A 20,985-nucleotide genomic window follows, 5' to 3' on the forward strand; every position below is an offset into this window, starting at 1 on the left:
AATCGACTTTCAATAATGCTGAATTGGGCGACGTCGGGAGAAGGATGCCCAACTCCCAATGTGTGTCGGAAGATGGGCGTCCTTCCCTTTCAAAAATAAGCTAGATAGTAACATAACATAATAACATAGTAAATGACGGCAGATAAAGATCTGAATGGTCCATCCAGTCTGCTCAACAAGATAAACTCATTTTATATGGTATGTGATACTTTATACCAGAGTTTGATTTGTCCCCACCTTTCTCATACCTTTACTCCTCACCTCCCTTAGATCTGTACCCCAAACATATTTACTTCTGTTCAAAGCAGAAAAAATATTAACACTGTATTTCCCTCTCTCATGAAAAATCTTATTCCATTCAATTCTTGATTTATTCCAGTGGAAAAGTCTATTCCAGAAATCCTCACACAATTGTTAAAGGGTAAGGCATAATAATGGCCACAGCACACTGCAGTACTTAGTAATAAATGCAGATCTGAATTATCTACTAAAAAAGAGAGCCCATGCAGAAAGCATAACTGTGGTTTTTACTAGCAGAAATGGTTACAGTATGGGTGTTAAATGAATGGTAATGCGGTCATTAATTACACAGCCATGCAAAAAAAGTTTGACAAACCTTGGGTGCGAAAAACTTAACATCAAGTCTAGGACAGCATAGAAGGGTTAGTCGAGTGGAGCAGGTGTGTCTAGCAGCACCCACGCTCTTCCCCCTCCAACCTGCCCGGATTGCTTTCTGCACTGGTCCCTGACCCCCCCCCCCCCCCCACGAGACATGATCAACCCCCCCTCTGTTCCAACCCCTGAAAGCATATGACCTATCCTCTAGCAATACCCCCTCCCCACACACAATGTGACCGACTTCCCTGCAATCCCCAGTACCTTAAATATAAGGAAGGAGCAATGCCCACTTGCTCCTGCCTCTGGCACCATCTTCAAAATGATGGTGCCCTGCCCCACACAATGTATCCCATGCACAAGCTCAGGAACAGATTCAACAAACCAAATCATTCATCTGTGGACTTTTTATTTGCCGAGAATAAACAAAATATTAAAGGAAAGAAAGCACACTTAGGCTTTGCAGCTGTAATAAAATGAATCTTGTGCAGATTTTCAAATTATGCAAACAAATTACCTTTTTTGGTAACTTCTTGACTGTGCTCTGCCTCGCTGTTAATTCTGTTTTGCTCTGGTTCAACAGATGGACTCTCCAAGTCATCATCCATTTCATCATCACTGTAGGGCATTTCTTCATCATTGGGATACTGGGAGTCTTCCTCTAGTGTTGTATCCAAATCGGTGTCCATGTCTGCTTTGCTTCCTATATGGAGACTTTCTACAAAAGTAAAGGAGGGGGAAAAAACCCCCCATAAAACATATAGCAAAACTGTGTGTATATATGTGTGTTCAAAATACAACATCCTTTCAATACAAAGGAAAACAGTAACACAGCCTTGGAAATCCATCTTTTATCACAACACACCAAGGTTACAGAGACTGTTAGAGCAAATTAAATGATTATGATACTCATCTGCCAGCCTGTTCTATGTGAATTAGAACTAGGGACTGAAATCTAAAATGTCCGATGTCAAAACCTCTCGATGTTCCATAAGTGCACCTGATGTCAAGGCAGATTCTGCGTCAAGTGCCAAATCTCTTACCATGCTCTATGAAGAACCAAAACTCTGAGGGCTTTAAATTGTCCTCGCTTGCATGCGCAGGCAGAGGCCACACTCTTGGTGCTCCAGACTCAAAGCACTGAACACATCAATAGGGGTTTGTGGCTGAAATGGCCCTATTGAATAGAGTACATTTCTTAAAGCCACTCAGCATCCTCATTGACATGAAGTGAAAAACAGATGATGCAAGGTCAAAAGGCTCAATAGCCCAGGGAGCTCAAGTACTTGCATACCTGAAAAGGCTGAAGCTTCCTGGGCAAAAAGGCTTAGAGGCCGAAAAAAGAAAAAATGAAAAATAATGTGAAAAATTAATAAATTGAGGAAAAATATCCCAAAAAAAGGGAAGGCACTGAACAGGTAAAGTTTGACATATTGAGGAAAGAGATTAGAAAGTAAACCTCTCTGCTCCACAGAAAATGCTAGACTGTTGGTCCTACACTCAAGCATCAAGTGGGAAGGCACCTGCCTCAAAGTTCTTAAAGTGACAGTGTACTATGGCAGTGTCCACACCGGGCTCCATGAACGATGTAACCCATAAAGTGAGAATATATGCCTGCTGTCCTCAGAGAAAGACATAGCAGATTAGATTATGAGCCCGCCTGGGACAGAGAAATATCCAGTGTACCTGAATGTAACTCACCTTGAGCTACTACTGAAAAAGTTGTGAGCAAAATCTAAATAAATAAATAGTATGACTATTATGATGAAACAAAGTGTAAGGTTCACATATGAATAAGGCTTAAAGTTCACCAATTTTCTAGTACTAGTTACTTTGGCTAGAATAAAAGTACTTTCCAGGTTAACTACTTGAGAGATGAAGATTCCATGAAGTTAATGAAAGGCAGTTTTATTAGAGAAAAGAACAACCATGAGGTCCCATGTCACAGGCTGCTTCTGTACTGACAGTAAGAAGCCCCTTCAAGAATCTAGAAATAATTTGATGCTGGGAAGTTGGGCCCTTTATCTATAGGAGCATAAGCCAAATGCATTAAGATATATACTCCTGAGGACAGTTACAACCCTAGGCAATAAAGGATTGAAGTATGGTATCTGTGGACACCAAAATGGATATTGACCATTGGTGAAAACACCATAAAATTTAAAGGCATATATACGTCTAATAGAAGGATTTTTTTTTGCTGCCACCAAATTCCTGAATGGGAGATATTAGACCAAAGGACATTAAAAAATACTATTCAATTTCCACACTGGCAAAGCCAAAGACTTGAAGATGGTATGCAGAAGGGACACTGTTCTGCATTATCATCAAGAAAAAATGTTTGAAGCCAGCATTGAGGAAGAAATGAATATCTTTGGGAAAGAGGAAACCAGTCCTGTCAAGACCAGTACACAACTGTGTTGGGCCATCTTGAAAATTTGTGCAGGTTTATTCCGATTAGGAGAATGGGTGGATATACATAAAGGAAGGGCTAAGTTCAGTTTATGGTTAGTGATCCCTTGTCAGGTGACCTGGAGATGGGGGAACTGAAGGGTAGTAGACATTGTCACTGCTGGCAAATGGGTCTATTTAAGGAGGGTCCAATTCCCCCCCCCCCCAAAAAAAAAAATGTCCTCTAGGGCTAGAATCCTGCTCCATCCACAGTTCTGTGTCGGCTACAAAGGAAACACACATAATTAAGAGTAACATCACATACAAAAAACACATTAAAAAAAAACACAAAAATTTTAAAATAATGTACTAATCACAACAGCTACAATGATAAATGAATTGCATTATCATAAGCCTCTTGAAACAACCATGTTTTGAGTTCTTTCTTGAACTGAACAAAAAAAAAAAAAAAAAAAGGAGGTAATGCTTGAAAGGATACTAGAAGTTCATTCCAAAGTTTAGGAGCCATAGCTCTAAATCTAGATCTCCTGTTGACTTCGAGTCTGAAGAGATGAAAAGAAGGGACCTCAAGTAGGTCCCAATTAGAAGAACGAAGGGTTCTAACAAGTTGATTGAATTGAAAATGAAGCAAAAGTGGTAGAAATCATTTGATGGAGTGCTTTAAAAGCTAAGCAAATCTTTACAAACTTTGTTACTCCAGTCACGGACCTAGATGGCCGCCTGAACTCATAGCTCCAGAGCGTCCTCACTGCTAATAAGCTACATCGATCATCCGCCCTGATTTTGTGATATCTCCCCTTTGGTGCACACCACCGGTCTAGAGAGCGGATTTAGCCTGTCGATAGGTGGCCATGTCGGTGGCTCGGAAAGAAAATGAGCATCAGCCTGCCAGGCAAACCGGTAAGGCCCCGCGACGCCATGTTTCGTCTGTGCGCCTCTCGCACTCTAATTCGGCCATGTCCTTAACGGATGCTTGCACAGTGCCATCTACTCGGGGTTTATCTAAAGATTTAACAAAGTGTTTTACTGAAATCCGAGACGAGATAAAATCATCTAAGGAGGAAATACTGGAGTGTATGGACGTTCTAAGTGTAGACTTGCGGGAGCTGGGAGGCCGCCTGGAGGCTCGTGTGAACGACCATGACGAGCAGCTGAACGGTGCAGATGCTTGCTTAACAAAACTCCTGGCTTATTATGAAGATCTGAATCAGGAGACAAAGAGGATGTAGGCACTATTGTAAGATTGGCTTGTGGAAAACTGCTAAGGGCGGAGGACATGGCGATCAAAAGGGCACACAGGGCCCTGGGAAAACCAGCGGATAACCGTCCCCGTGATATTGTTATTTGCTTTGCCTCCTTTCTGGTTAATAAGCAAGTGTTGCAGCGGGCTCGCCAGGTACCTTTTGTGGAATACAAGGCCAAAGTTATGGTGTATCAAGACTTATCTAAATTTACCCTGACTCAGAGGCGTGCATGGAAACTTGCGCTGGACGTCCTGGTCAAGAATAAGATCCCATATTGCTGGGCTTTCCCCTTCGCTCTCTGTTTTACAGTAGGGGGCAAGTTACATCGGATTCGTCTCCTCTCTGATGTCTGGAAGATTTTGCATGGCGCTGGATTGACGACCAATGAAGTTCCACCGGTTGACCTGATTACCACTGCAAGGGCCAAGCTTCAAAAATGGAAGCGAGTTACCAGCAAGACTAAGAATGCCGAGGCAGCTACCTGAATTATTTGTTTGGACTAGTTGTATGCTTTCACTTAGGGTCTGTGATCATTACCCTGATACATATATACTGTGTACCTGTTGTGTATGGCTGATGGCTAGATAATGGGTTGGGGATATGAATAGGGGGACGTTTGCCTAGATGTGGAGGGGGGGGGGGGGAGATGGGAGTGTAGGTGAATTTTTTTCTCTTTTTTTTCCCCTTCTACCTGCTCTTTTTCTTGAGTGGACAGTTCTGGGCGGGGTGGGGCAGTTCGGGTGGTGGTCTGGTTATGGCGGGGTTCTTCCTCCAATGCTACTAGACAGAAGTACTAGTTTACTCCTGCCTGGTGGTATACGGTGGGTGGGGGTGTTGGGGCGGGGTTGGGAGGGAGGTTTTATTTGAGTTGGAGGGGTTTTATTTTACCTATCCTTGTCAGGAAGTATTGGGCTGACAGCTTTGCACTTAGCTGTTTTGCTTGTCTCACCAAGTGCATGGTTGGCGACCTAAAGTTTTTGTCTTATATCAAGGGCTTGAACTCGCCTCAAAAACGCCAAAAACTGTTTAAAGAACTCTTGCACCTTCAACCACATATGCAGGGGCATTTCTGAAAGAGAAGGGCGCCCATCTTTCAACACAAATCAGGAGATGGGTGTCCTTCTCTCAGGGTCGCCCAAATCGGCATAATAGAAAGCCAATTTTGGGCGTCCTCAACTGCAGTCCGTCGTGGGACCACAGTTCATGGGGGCGTGTCAGAGGTGGGACTGGGGTGTGTTTAAAAGATGGGCGTCCTCGGCCAATAATGTAAAAAAGAAGGGTGTCCCTCACGAGCATTTGGTGGACTTTACTTGGTCCATTTTTTTTCACGACCAAGTCTCAAAAAGGTGCCCAAACTGACCAGATGACCACTGGAGAGAATCAGGGATGACCTCCCCTTAACTCCCCCAGTGGTCACCAACCCCTCCCATCCAAAAAGAAAATAAATTTTTTTTGCCAGCCTCAAATGTCATACCCAGCTCCATGATAGCAGTATGCAGGTCCATGGAGCAGTTTTAGTGGGTGTAGTGCACTTCAGACAGGCGGACCCAGGCCCATCCCCCCCTACCTGTTACACTTGTGCTGGTAAATGTGAGCTCTTCAAAACCTACCCGAAACCCACTGTACCCACATGTAGGTGCCCCCCTTCACCCCTTAGGGCTATGGTAGTGGTGTACAGTTGTGGGGAGTGGGTTTTGGAAGGGGAGGATTGGGGGGCTCAGCACACAACGTAAGGGAGCTATGCACCTGGGAGTAATTTGTGAAGTCCACTGCAGTGCCCCCTAGAGTGCCCAGTTGGTGTCCTGGCATGTCAGGGGGACCAGTGCACTATGAATGCTGGTCCCTCCCACAACCAAATGCCTTGGATTTGGTCATTTTTGAGATGGGCATCCTCAATTTCCATTATGGCCGAAAACCAGGGACTACCATGTCTAAGGTCGACCTAAATGTTGAGATTTGGAGGCTAAGTGCTTGGAAAATATGCCTCTTGGGCATCCTCGACCGTATTATCGAAACGAAAGATGGACGCCCATCTTGTTTCGGTAATAGTAGTTTCCACGCCCCTTTCCCGGGACGCCCTTAGAGATGGTCGTCCCAGTTCGATTATGCCCCTCATGGTCTTCCTGCAGGAAATGCATTTTAGAAGGGAGCACGAGAAGCTTTTGTCACATCCTTCTTATCCACATGTTTTCTGTGCCTCTGTTGTTGATGCTTCCAAGAAACGTGGGGTTGCTGTTTTGCTTCACTCTTCCTTACAGATACAGGTTGTGGGCACCAAGAGAGATCCTAATGGTAGATTTTTTTATTTTGAATTTGACAATGGACAATGTGACTTTTACATTGTCCTCAGTATATGCACCCAACGATTCTGAAAGAGAGGTTTTTTTTTTTTTTTTTTTTTTAGCAGATTTGGTACACTGCTCTCATCCAGCTTGCAATGTAAAGTAATGGTGGGAGGGGACTTTAATGCTACATTTCATCCTACCCTGGATAAATCAGATGGGAGTGCTTTCAGCTGACGTTAGAGTTTCCAGGGCACTGACGAGCCTTGCTCGGGATATTGGAGTCAGTGACTCATGGAAAGTGGCCCACCCAATGGGTCGTAATTATTCTTTTTACTCCTATTCTCATGACACTTACAAATTGATCATGTCCTGGTTGATATTTCTCTGATTAAGGCAAGGATTGCAGCAGATATAGGTCCTATAAAGATCTCTGACCATGCGCCTAATATGAGCCCCGGTTCCATTGACCGGCGAGGAAGGTGGTGATAGGAGATGGTCTTTGAATACTAGCTTGCTACGCGAGGACGAGGTCCTACAGGGCTATAGATCTTTATTTGGAATTAAACTTGAACTCAGGCCCTTCCCTTGGTGTCGTCTGGGATGCACTTAAGGCTGTTACCAGAGGCTATTTTTTAAAGAAGGCTAGCGTTCGTGCCCATGGTCAGTGTAAGGAAGTGGGCAGCTGTATTTCACAGTTGGAGCTGTTGCAGCAGCAACACAAATCTACTCGTCCTGTTTCTGTATTGCGTGATATTCAATCTCTTAGATTACATTTGGACCAAATATATTCTGATCAGTTACAATTTCAGCTTTGGAAAGACCTATTCTGGTTGACGAGGTACGCAGGGTTATCAAAGAGCACCAAGTCTCCTGGTCTGGTCTGCCTAACGAATTTTATAAACCTTTTGAGGGAGTGCTGGCCCCTCTGCTGGCAGATCTTTTCAACCAGGACGTGGCTGGTGAGGAGTTGCCTCCCTCGATGATGGACGCATGGATTGCGGTGATATCGAAGCCCAGTAAAGACAAATCTGAATGTGCCTCCTATAGGCCCATTTCTATACTAAATGCTGATGTTAAGATACTAGCTAAGGTACTTTCCAACAGATTAGCTGAGGTGCTACCGGATCTGGTACATTCAGACCAGGTGGGCTTTGTCCCCTGTAGACAGGCTATGGATAATGTTCGCGGTATGATTAATCTGCTTCACTTCTCTCGCTCAGACAAGCTTCTAGGTCTGGATGCCGAAAAGGCTTTTGATCATGTACACTGGCTGTTTATGTTTCGGGTGTTGGAGGCTATGGGGTTTGGCTCTGACTTTAGAAGACGGATCCAGGCCCTATATGACTTACCCCGGGCTTGTGTTCGAGTTAATGGGGGTAACTGTACTACTTATTTCTAAAGCACTACTAGATGTACACAGCAATGTACACTTGAACTACTACTACTACTTATTTCTATAGTGCTACAAGGCATACGCAGCGCTGTACACCATACACAAAAAGACAGTCCCTGCTCAAAGAGCTTACAATCTAAATCTAAATAACACAGGTAACAGACAGAACAATTAAGGGTAAGGGAATAAAGAGGTGAGAATAAAAGGACAGGGCAAGTGAGTAGTGGTTAGGAGTAAAAAACAGTGGCAAGGAGGTGAGCTTTAAGTTTGGACTTGAAAACGGCCAAAGACTGGGCTAGACGCACAGGCTCGGGAAGTCTATTCCAGGCGTGAGGTGCAGCAAGATAAAAGGAACGGATTTTGGAATTAGAAGTAGAGGAGAAGGGGACAGATAAGAGATTTATCTACAGAACGGAGTACCCGAGGGTGGGGGGGGGGCATAGGGACAGACAAGACTGGAGAGGTACTGGGGAGCGGTAGAGTGAATGCACTTATAGGTCAATAAGAGAAGCTTGAATTGAATGCAGAAACGGATAGGGAGCCAGTGAAGTCACTTAAGGAGAGGGCTAATGTGAGCATAGTGACTGGCGGAAAATGAGTCGTGCAGCAGAGTTTTGGACTGATTAAAGAGGAAAGAGATGGCTAAGAGGGAGGCCGGTGAGAAGCAAGTTACAATAATCAAGACGAGAGGTAAGAGTGTGGATAAGGGTTCTGGTAGAGTGCTCAGAGATGAAGGGATGGATTTTGCTGATGTTATAGAGAAAGAAACGACAGGTTTTGGCAATTTGCTGAATGTGAGCAGAGAAGGAGAGAGAGGAGTCAAAGATGACCCCAAGGTTACGAGCTGATGAGACAGGGAGAATGAGAGTGCCATCCACAGAAATAGAGAAAGTGGGGAGAGGAGAGGTAGGTTTAGGGGGAAAGATGAGAAGCTCGGTTTTGGCCATGTTAAGTTTCAGATGACGTTGAGACATCCAAGCAACAATATCAAGATAAGCAGGCTGAAACATTGGTCTGGATGCTGGTTCAGATTTCAGGGGTACAGAGGTAGATGGGAGTCATTAGCATAGAGATGGTATTGAAAGCCATGGGAAGAAGTGTAGATGGAGAACAGGAGAGGACTGAGAACAGAACCCTAAGGTACACCGATTGGTAGAGGAATAGAAGTGGTAGAGGATCCACCAGAGTGTACACTAAAGGTGCGAAGTGAGAGGTAGGAGGAGAACCAGGAAAGAACAGAGCCCTGGAATCCAAATGAAGACAGCGTATCAAGGAGTAGGCTGTGATCAACAGTGTCAAAAGCGGCAGATAGATCGAGAAGGATGAGGATAGAATAGAGACCTTTGGATTTGGCCAGGAACAGGTCGCTGGAAACTTTTGTAAGTGCAGTTTCAGTTGAATGAAGAGGGCACAAGCCAGATTGGAGTGGGTCAAGAACAGCTTGAGATGAAAGAAAGTCAAGACAGCGGCGATGAACAGCGCGTTCAAATAACTTGGAAAGGAAGGGGAGGAGGGAGATGGGTCGATAGTTGGAAGGACAGGTAGGGTTAAGTGAAGGCTTCTTCAGGAGCGGTGTGACCACAGCATGTTTGAAGGCATCAGGAACGGTCACAGTGGAAAGAGAGATTGAGGATATGACAGATAAAAGGGGTGAGAATAGGAGAGATGGTGTTAAGAAGGTGGGTAGGAATGGGATCAGAGAAACAGGTACTTCGTTTTGAGGAGGAGAGAAGATGTGATGTTTCTTCATCAATGACTTCAGGAAAGGAGGAAAAGGACGGAGGTGATGAGGAAATGGGGAACGGACAAGGGGGGGGCAAAGGGAGGGATAGGTGGGGGTGGTTTGGTAGAGAATTCAAGGTTTATCTTCTGAACCTTGTCGTGGAAGAATTCAGCTAGGGTCTGGGGAGATAGTGAGGGGGGATGTTGGGGGTGGAGGCACCTTGAGGAGAGAGTTTAGTGTGGCAAAGAGAAGTCGAGGGTTTGAATCGAGAGAATTAGTCCGCTGGATGTAGTAGTCCTGTTTGGCAAGCAAGAGAGCAGATTGGAAGGAGGTCAACATGAATTTGAAGTGTGTGAAGTCAGCAAGGGCACGAGATTTCAGCCAGAGGCGTTCGGCGGAATGGGTACAGGAACGTAGGTAGCTGATTCCAGGGGACAACCAGGGCTAGGGTTTGGTACGCCTTACAGGACGGGGCATGAGAGGTTCAAGAGTGTCTAAGGCAGAGGATAGAATAGTATTGTAGGAAGAGACGGCATCATTGACAGATTTGGATGGTGCAGTGGTAGAGAAGAGATTTGAGACATTGGAGGATAGGGAAGTAGGGTCGATAGCCTGGAGATTCCTAGATAAATTGGTTAAGATTGGACGGGATTGGGTGGGAGGAAGTTTAAGTGTGAAGGTTATAAGATGATGGTCAGAGAGCGGATGATCTGAGGTAAAGGAATTGGAGGGAGAGCAGTTATAGGAGAAGATAAGATCCCTGCTCGACAGGAGAGGAGCCAGTCCCTGCTCGACAGAGCTTACAATCTAATTAGGACAGACAAACAGGACAAACAAGAGATAAGGGAATTAAAGTGAGGATGATAAAATAAAACTCCTCAATGTTTGCTATATGTGGATCTGGGCAGCCAAGTAAACCTCAGTATGAACGATACCAAAGCAGTGGAATGGAAACAATAGAAAACTCTCCTGACATTGCCAGATCAAATGCACAACATACTTCCACCACTTCTAACTATTTCTTTTTATTATTTAATCAAACAAAGGAACAATCACAACGAAATCCGAAAAACTAACCAACTGAAACAAAACCGCAGACAGTAAATCCGGGGGGGGGGGGGGGGGGGGGGGCCTCTGGATTGATCTGTTGGGACTAATGGAAAGAAAACTATCAGGAAAGAATTAATTTTTCCTTCCATAGCATCCCACAGATCAATCCAGAGACTTGTGGGATGTACTCAAGCAGTCCTCAGGTAGGGCGGGACACCCCCAACCCAGCAGAAATCACTGATGAGCCAAACATTGCATCTTGCCAAGCTGCCACATCTACCCGATAATGAGTGAACGTATGGTCCAAAGCCCAAGTAGTGACTCTGCAGATATCTTCCAGAAAAACCAAATGGACCTCTGCATAGGAGGAAGCCTGAGCTCATGTAGAGTGAGCACGAATTTGCACAGGGACTTGCTTGCCCAAAGCCACGTAGGCCAAAGTGATGGCCTCCCACACCCAACGGGCTATGATGGCCTTGGAAGCCATATGCCCTTTCTTACTGCCTCCAAAAAGGATGAAGAGATGGTCAGAGAGACAAAATTCATTGGTCATCCCCAAATACCTAAGAACAGCCCAACTCGCATCAAGCAGCAAAGAGCTCAGAATTGTTCGGGGTAATCTTCTCGACAAAAAGCATGCATATGCAGGGACTGCCCCAAGTGGAAAGAAACCACTTTGGGCAAAAATGAAGGAACTGTCCTAAACGAAACCCCCGCCTCCGTAAAACATAGGAAGGGGTCTCTGCATGAAAGAGCCTGCAACTCTGAAATTCTCCGAGCCGAAATAATGGCTACTAGGAAAATCGCCTTCAAAGCGAGATCCTTAACCATAATCTCCAATTAGGGTTGAAAAGGAGGACGATGAAGCACTTTGCGAACTAGATTAAGGTTCCAGGATGGTAGAATCAGCACATGCGGAGAACGCAACCGATTTACGCCCCTCAAAAAACGAACCATATCCGGGTGGGAAGCGACGGACACCCCCTGAAGCCGGCCTCTAAAGTATGCCAGAGCTGCCACCTGCACCTTAAGAGAACTCAACAAGAGAGATTCCTGTACACCCTCCTGAAGAAACGCAAGTATAACCAATACCGAAGCCATTGACAATCCTGAACTCTCACACCGCGAATCGAAAGTACGCCATACCCTAGCATAAGCTATCGAGGTGGATCTTTTCAGAGCCTGCAGCATCGTAGCAATAACCGCATCCGGATAGCCTTTCCTTCTCAACTTCGCCCTTTCAAGGGCCAGGCCATAAGACCAAAGGGGGAGGGATCCTCCATCATGACTGGCCCTTGTAGCAAGAGACCATCCTGCGCCTGGAGCAGAAGAGGAAGATCGAACAGGAGCCTGACCATATCTGCGTACCAGGGACATCTGTGCCAATCCAGTGACACCAGGATCACTCGACCGGGATGACTGGTAATGCGAGTCAGTAACCTGCCCACCATTGGCCACAGGGGAAAGGCACAGAACAGGCCCCTGTGCCAAGGTTGTAGAAGAGCACTGATGCCTTCTGAGCCCAGCTCTCTTCCTCTACTGAAGAAACAGGGAACCTTCACACTGAATGCAGTGGCCATTAAATCCATCACCGGCATCCCCCAACAGGCCGCTATCTGATCGAAGGCCAGAGGGGAAGTGCCCACTCTCCCGGCTCCCACTGGTGGCGACTGAGAAAGTCCGTTTGCACATTCTGTGACCCCCACTATATGAGCCACCATCAAGAGAGAGATGAGTCTCCGCCCAATGGCAGATCAGACACACCTCGTGCACCAGTGGTGCACTCCTGGTGTCCCACTGATGGCTCACGTATGCGACCGCCGTCGCATTGTCCAAGAGAACCCGAACCAGGCAACTGCGGAGAACAGACAAGCTCCTGAAGGGCCAACGAATAGCCCACAACTCCAAGCGGTTGATGGACCAAGACACCTCCGTCTAGGTCCACATGCCCTGGACTGTCTTTTGGAGGCAATGAGCCCCCCAGCCAGACAGCGACACATCCGTGGTCACAATCTTCCATTCCGGAGTTGCCAGAGGAAAGGCCGATATCAGATTCTTTTGAATGAACCATCAGTGCATGATAGTGTGCAGATGGGCCGACCATGGCACCCGAACCTCGTAATCCTCCGAGAGCAGAGACTAACGGCTCAGAAGGTGCCACTGCAGGGGGCACATGTGAGCTCTGGCCCACTTTATGACGTCCAAGGTGGAAGCCATGGAACTCAGAACTTGTACATAGTCCCAAGCCCGCGGGTTCGGAGTATGGAACAGAGTTTGCAACTGCCAATGTAACCACTGTGCTTGAGCTAAAAGAAGAGAAACTAACCCTGTTCGGGTATCGAAGCACACTCTCAAGTATTGCAGCATCTGTGGGGGTGTAAGGCTGCATTTTGGGAAGCTGATCACCCAAAAAAGCAATTGAAGCAACCCGACAACTCTGTCAGTGGCCCGTCGACTCTCCTCGAAAGACGCCCGCACCAGCCAGTAGGCTAGATAAGGATGGACCTGAATCCCTTCCTTCCTGAGATAGGCCGCCACCACGACAAGAACCTCGGAAAAGGTCCGAGGCGCTGTGGCTAGGCCGAAGGGCATCACTTTTAATTGAAAATGACGACAGAGCACTGCAAAGCGAAGAAAACGCCTGTGGGGAGGCCAAATTGGAATGTGTAAATAGGCCTCAGATTGAGAGATGTCAAAAACTCCCCTGGCTGCACCGCTGCGATCACTGAGCAGAGGGTTTCCATACGGAAATGCCGAACCCGTAAGGACTTGTTGACACCCTTGAGATCTATGACAGGTCGCAAAGAACCGCCCTTTTTTGTCACCACAAAATAAATGGAGTATCGACTGCACCCTCTTTCTGCAGGGGATACAGGCTGGACGGCACCCAGTCATAAGTTCAGCAGGGTGTGACGAACACCTTGGCGGGATATTTGTAAGGAGATTCTAGAAGAGAGTCTACTATCGGACAAGCCAATTCTAACTTGTAGCCATCTAACCTCCAAGACCCATTTGTCGGATGTTACCCTGGTCCACTCCACCAGAAATAGGGACAGTCTGCCCCCAATAACCGGCTGGATAAGGACCAGGGCCCCATCATTGGGTGGACCTGGCTGTGGGCTGGTTTCTGTTACCAGAAAGGAAGGCCCACCTATCACCTCGGAAGGGCTGAGGTCTCCGAGAAGATCTTGCTCTCTGAAAAGAGGCCCCATGACCTAGACGGTAACGCCGTGTATCCCTAAACTTAGGTCTAGGTCCCACCGGTCACAGAAACTTGGACCTGTCCTCCGGGAGGCACTGGCCCTTAGAGTCATCGAGGTCCTTCACAATCTGTTCTAGGTCTGCCCCGAACAAAAGTTTTCCCCTAAAAGGAAGCCTCGCTAATCATGACTTAGAGGTCATGTCTGCAGCCCAATGCCGCAACCATAGCCAGCGGCGCAAGATGACCACTAGGGAAACCTCCTTCGCCGAAACCCTCTAAAGATCATAAAGAAGATCTGAAAGGAAGGCTAAACCGGACTCCAAGGCCAGCAAAACAGCCACAAGTTCTTCCAGAGTGGAGGCTTTTTGTACCCACAATAAGCATGCCCGCACTGCAGAGGAGCCACAAACTGAGGCCTGCAGGGAGTCTGACTTCAGTGCTGGGGAAAATGGTAGAGGCTATTATCAAAAACAAAATTACAGAGCACGTCCAAGGACATGGATTACTGAGACCAAGTCAGCACGGCTTTTGTGTGGGGAAATCTTGCCTGACCAATTTACTTCAATTCTTTGAAGGAGTAAACAAACATGTGGACAAAGCGGAGCTGGTTGATATTGTGTATCTGGATTTTCAAAAGGCATTTGAAAAGGTACCTCATGAAAGGCTACAGAGGAAATTGGAGGGTCATGGGATAGGAGGAAATGTCCTATTGTGGATTAAAAACTGGTTGAAGGATAGGAAACAGAGAGTGGGCTTAAATGGGCAGTATTCACAATGGGGAAGGGTAGTTAGTGGGGTTCCTCAGGGGTCTGTGCTAGGACCGCTGCTTTTTAATATATTTATAAATGATTTAGAGATGAGAGTAAGTAGTGAGGTAATTAAATTTGCTGATGACACAGTTATTCAAACTCGTTAACTCGCGACAGGATTGTGAAAAATTACAGAAGGACCTTACAAGACTGGGCGGCTAAATGGCAGACGACGTTTAATGTGAGCAAGTGCAAGGTGATGCATGTGGGGAAAAAAAGAACCTGAATTATAGCTACGTCATGCAAGGTTCCACGTTAGGAGTTACGGACCAAGAAAGGGATCTGGGTGTCGTTGTCGATAATACACTGAAACCTTCTGCTCAGTGTGCTGCTGCGGCTAGGAAAGCGAATAGAATGTTGGGTATTATTAGGAAAGGTATGGAAAACAGGTGTGAGGATGTTATAATGCCGTTGTATCGCTCCATGGTGCGACTGCACCTTGAGTATTGTGTTCAATTCTGGTCGCCGCATCTCAAGAAAGATATAGTGGAATTGGAAAAGGTGCAGCGAAGGGCAACTAAAATGATAGCGGGGATGGGACGACTTCCCTATGAAGAAAGACTAAGGAGGCTAGGGCTTTTCAGCTTGGAGAAGAGACGGCTGAGGGGAGACATGATAGAGGTATACAAAATAATGAGTGGAGTGGAACTGGTGGATGTGAAGCGTCTGTTCATGTTTTCCAAAAATACTAGGACTAGGGGGCATGCGATGAAACTACAGTGTAGTAAATTTAAAACAAATCGGAGAAAATTTTTCTTCACCCAACGCATAATTAAACTCTGGAATTCGTTGCCGGAGAACGTGGTGAAGGCGGTTAGCTTAGCAGAGTTTAAAAAGGGGTTAGACGGTTTCCTAAAGGACAAGTCTATAAACCACTACTAAATGGACTTGGGAAAAATCCACAATTCCAGGAATAACATGTATAGAATGTTTGTATGTTTGGGAAGCTCGCCAGGTGCCCTTAGCCTGGATTGGCCACTGTCGTGGACAGGATGCTGGGCTCGATGGACCCTTGGTCTTTTCCCAGTGTGGCATTACTTATGTACTTATTCAAAGGACAGCTTCAAACAAGTCTCCAACTTACAATCCTGAGAGTCCCTGAGTGCCGTGCCACCCTCCATAGGGAGAGTGGTTTTCTTAGTGACCGCTGTGATTAAGGAATCCACTGTAGGGACCTTCAGCAAGTCTAAATCAGCACGAAAGGTAGGGGGAGACTGGGAGGGACCTGGCACCACCAGGTGTACACCACAAGCTGCAAACAGCCACTCAACCCCTGTCTGTGCTAAACTTGGCCCAAAGGACACCAGTAGCCAGATCAAACCAGAGCTGCACAGAGTTGTCCCTCCACCTGCTAGATAGAGAGAATACTGAGGTTTACTTGGCTGCACAGGTCCACATATAGCAAACCTTGGAGGTTCTCTCTATCTCCACCTGCTGGTAGAGGGACACAACCCACAAGTCTCTCGATTCATCTATGGGATGCTATGGAATGGGAATACAAGCATATAGGATAGAATTCCCAGATTGGATTTTGCACTAGCCCAGAGGTACACAGATTTTAAAAGTGCTCATTTCAGCAAAGGGCTTTGCATGAGGGTTTAAGTCTATTTCCACCACCAAAATTAAAAAAGGGGCCTTTTTACTAAAGCTTAGTGTACACTAAATGCTAAGAAGCCTCTTTTAAACCTATGCATTTGGTTCTTCTCGGGAGCAATGTCTCCAAATTGGCTAGTTTTGTGCATATTATGACACAAATTAACCTCACTCCTAAGCCATGGCACATAGAGTATGATCTGTCTCTCCAATATTGCAATATACTGGTAACGGTCACTGTAAAAACTGCATCGTGCCAAAGAGAGCTTCCCTCTAGAGTGTGGTTCTTTCAAGTGGAAGTTGCTGTGTTCATGCTGCTCTTTTTCCATGTGTATAACTTATTAAATGGCTGCTCTTGCTGTGTAAGAAGGTACATACAGGTGCACTCCTACGCAATCCTACACATTTTACAAAAGGCTCTGCACTTGGCTGAACCTTAAAAGGGAAAAGAAATGAAGGATCACAGAGGCAGACACATTTTATATCCTGCTAAGAAGTGGTTGTAACTAGGATTTACATACAAAATAAAATTTATGTTTTACACATTTGGAACAATAAAAGTTATACTGTAACACTACTCAGGATGAAGCCTGGTTTATTGCTTCTGTTAGTTTAACTGCATACACTCCACACCTGGGCTCTGGTGGTAAAATCCTCCCCTAGCAGAGACATCCATTACAGGGACTGATAAGAGGGGGGGAAGGACTCAGTGTGGCAGTGCATAGTCAGGATGGGCCTGAAGCAAGATCTGCTTTAGCTACTGGAATCCAGTAAGTAAAAAGCAAGCAAGGCATGTGCTGGGGAAGTTCCATGAATAGGCTTCTAAACCGCCTCCAGAGCTTTCCATAACATTTAAGCTTTGAGTTCCAAGGTCTTTGTCTTAGAGATTAATTAACAACTTTGCAACATTGCCTCAGTTCAACAAAAATAAGTTTGCAAGATCAGACTGAATTAAGGCTGTCAAATGGATGCAGATTTGCCCAACAGGGTTGATTTAGTCCTGGGTTTACCACATTGCATGCAGGGACTTGTAGTCTTACTTTTGTTAGGGAATGCAATGCAATCGGGTAAACCCAGGACTAGATCAACCACGTCAGTCATCCAGATCTAGTTGGCAACCCTAGACTAAATGTTGTTGTTTTTTTGTTGTTTTTAAATGCACCCCCCCCCCCCCCCCTTTTATAACAGTAACTAGATCAAGCTGCAAGAAATTGTATGATAGCAGGAGCACATCAATTGAAGAATGATGTGGTGGGCAACAGAAGGAAGCAAACTTGGCACTTTTCTCATAAGAAATACATGCTTGTCCCCTTATAAATAAATGAGCCTAGCTCTATCAAGTCCTTGGGGTTGGCATCAGACATTTCCACTTTCTAAAGTTCACAATTTTGGGAAAGGGAGGTGCAGGAAAGGGCAAATTTAGTACCATTCAAAAAGAACTACTACTACTACTTATCATTTCTATAGCGCTACTAGACGTATGCAGCGCTGTACACTTGAACATAAAGAGACAGTCCCTGCTCAACAGAGCTTATAATCTAATTAGGACAACAGGACAAATAAGAGATAAGGGAATTACTAAATTGGAGAAATGCATAGGGCATTGAATGATGGCTATCTACAATGCCACATTTTCTGTTTTTACATTTTTTATGAATGCTGGATCCAGTCAAACTGGTTTGGAACTTGCATTAAATGCCTGTACGTTTCCATTTGCACGTATGCTTCTGTTTTATAGTCAGGCTGATTGTAATCGATCTATATGGAGGGAGATAAGACAAGGTGACAGAGGAAGAGATACTAGAGAAATGCTAGCTTTGGGAATGGACAGCTTGGATCTTTATACAGTAGTCTCGATTATCTGACCTTCGCTAATCTGACCATCCAGCATATCTGATAGAACTCCCCCCCCCCCCCCCCCCCGTATAACAACATTGCTGTTAGGAAGCATGCGCCTTCTCTTCCCATTTTCTGAATTCACACGCTGCAAGGAAGCCATCTTTGCGTCGAGCCTGCTTCTCTGCAAGGGAACCATGCTTTGTAGCTGATGCTCCTTCATGCACCCCTCATCTCAGTTAAAAAGCACACGGCTTCTCTTCCTGTTTTCTGAATTCACATGCTGCAAGGAAGCCATCTTTGGGTCGAGACTGCTTCTCTGCAAGGGAACCATGCTTTGTAGCTGATGCTCCTTCATGCACCCCTCATCTCAGTTAAAAAGCACGAGGCTTCTCTTCCTGTTTTCTGAATTCACATGCTGCAAGGAAGCCATCTTTGCATTGAGACTGCTTCTCTGCAAGGGAACCATGTTTTGTAGCTGATGCTCCTTCATGCACCCCTCATCTCAGTTAAAAAGCACGAGGCTTCTCTTCCTGTTTTCTGAATTCACATGCTGCAAGGAAGCCATCTTTGCATTGAGACTGCTTCTCTGCAAGGGAACCATGTTTTGTAGCTGATGCTCCTTCATGCACCCCTCATCTGAGTTAAGAAGCATGTGGCTTCTCTTCCTGTTTGTGATTTGAGCCCATGTTTCCATGGATGCATTCTTGGATACAAGACCCTGCTTTTGCAGTGAGGGAACCATTTTTTTTTTAATTTGAGACCAAAGGGAACCATTTTTTTAAATTTGAGACCATGCTTTCATGCATTTTTTTTTAGACCATGGTTTTATGCTGTGCTGTGTATACTGCTCTATATTTGTGCTCAAATTGCCTGCTGTACAGTCTTTTTCATTTTTTAACTCATTGCTGATTAGTGTTAATAAACTATTTTAATTAACGATACCCTACATCTGTTCTTTGTGCATAAAGTATTTATTTATTTTGTTACATTTGTATCACACCTTTTCCGACTTAGGGGTTACCATTGTTTTCTATTATCCAATGTTTTACTTATCCGGCAATGGATCATTCCCAAGTACATCGGATAATTCAGACGGTACTGTATTTTGCAGGAGGAAATTGTTTTTTTTCAGTGCTGCGCTGCATATAGCAATTCACTTCTATGGTTTCTATTTCTAATTTTTGATCCTTTATTATAGAGAAGCTCTGTCTGTATTCTGCAGGCATGACAGGGGTGAGGCATTCTGCTAGACAGGTTCTATCTAGGGATCTATAGCAGCCTAAATTCTGTTTTTTTCCAAAAGAAGGTGCACTATTATACTAGGGTGCTGCCTTTCAAAGGTGGGGTGGATGATATTTGAGTCTTAGAAAAGTTAGTGTTTTAGTATATGATATTTGACCTAGCCTTGAAATAGCGCATAGTTAAATGTGGTATGATGTTGTTGGTTAAATTATATGCAACTATGCTCTAGTTCAAGGCTTTCATGAGTGGAGTAGCAGCCTAATGGTTAGTGCAGCAGACTGAGAACCTGGGGAACTAGGTTTGATTCCCACTACAACTCCTCCTCACCCTGGGAAAGTCACTTAACCCTCTATTGCCCCAAGTACAAAATAAGTGCCTGTATATAATATGTAAACTGCTTTTATTGTAACCACAGAAAGGCAGTATATTATCAAATCTCATCCCCTTCTCTTTCCAAACCTGTCCTGGGAATTCACAGCCAGCTGGATTTGTAGAAATTCCACAATGAAGTTCACAAGTCAAAATTTGCATTTATCTGTTGCAGGAATTGAGATAGGAATTTGTGATACTTCAGGAGTCAGACAGCACACACCAGAATGAGAGAGTAATCTTCTTTATTTGCCAGCAAACAAAGCAGGACATCAGTTCTAGCTCTCTTCTCCTCTGTCTCAGCTCTCTGTGTCTTTGTCTCAGCTCTCTGTGTCAGCTCTCTCAGCTCTCTTCTTATGCTGTCTTCTCCTTCTTCTGTCTGTTCCTTCTGTCCTTCTCTTTCTTCTGAGCTCCTTCTGACGTAAACTGCTTCTGCTCCTACTTAAATAGGGTCCTAAGCCCTCCTCCTAGCCTAGCCCCCTTTACTCCCAATTGGTTAAGAAATTAGATTGGCTACCTTGCCTCAACCAATCATTACTTTTGAAATATCAGTTACATAGGTTCCAGACATCCTAAACTGACCTGTGACCTGGGGCCCCTCAAGCCAGACATTTGGTCTCCAGAACTCTTACATTTCTCATTATGATTGATTTCTCATCTATGGCTTAAACTGGATTCCCTTAGAGACTAAGAGGCCCCATCTAACATTAATTATTCTCATATTCCTAGTCTGATTCATACTAACTGCTAACTGAACTCTGGCATTCATTAAAGGGGTCAAAGGCTAGTCTTACTTAATGGCATACTGCTATACTTTCAGGACTATTCCTACAGTTACCTATAATTAATCAAGGAGAAGAGAGCTGACTAGTTCTGACCTTTTTCACCTTCAGCTTATACATTGAACCAGCTAGGACTGCAGAATAACTCAAAACACATGTTGGCCCCCCTTCACTGTAGCCCTACTCAGAACGTCAGACAGAGAGTTGAACAAACATTCCACACAGAATTATTAATTTACACAGAATACAACATATTCTAAAGTAAGCATCCTTATAACACATATTCTAAATATCAAAAACTTGTAAATACTAATCTATTGCCTCTCTCTAAACAGTATTTCTATCTAATCTTAAACTACAATATATCTGGCTCATTCCTTTGTCCATTCATAATAATATCCCCTCAAGATTTAATAGTATACAGATG

The 20,985-nt window shown here is 45.0% G+C and overlaps 1 protein-coding gene across 5 annotated transcripts in view; it reads right to left on the minus strand.

Annotated features, from left to right (window-relative positions):
• The window catches only part of ATP8B1 (ATPase phospholipid transporting 8B1), a 225,912-nt gene that overhangs the window by 112,549 nt on the left and 92,378 nt on the right, over positions 1–20,985 (minus strand). For 4 of the 5 annotated variants that reach the window (XM_030192987.1, XM_030192984.1, XM_030192986.1 and 1 more), the window contains one exon: positions 1,133–1,333. In XM_030192987.1, the coding sequence (XP_030048847.1) occupies positions 1,133–1,304 (172 nt within the window). In that variant the 5' untranslated portion in view covers positions 1,305–1,333. Of the gene's footprint in view, positions 1–1,132; positions 1,334–20,985 lie in introns of those variants that run through there. The other variant, XM_030192988.1, reaches the window with a different exon arrangement.

This window comes from Microcaecilia unicolor, chromosome 2, assembly GCF_901765095.1.
Source record: "Microcaecilia unicolor chromosome 2, aMicUni1.1, whole genome shotgun sequence".
NCBI classification, from domain to species: Eukaryota; Metazoa; Chordata; class Amphibia; order Gymnophiona; family Siphonopidae; genus Microcaecilia; species Microcaecilia unicolor.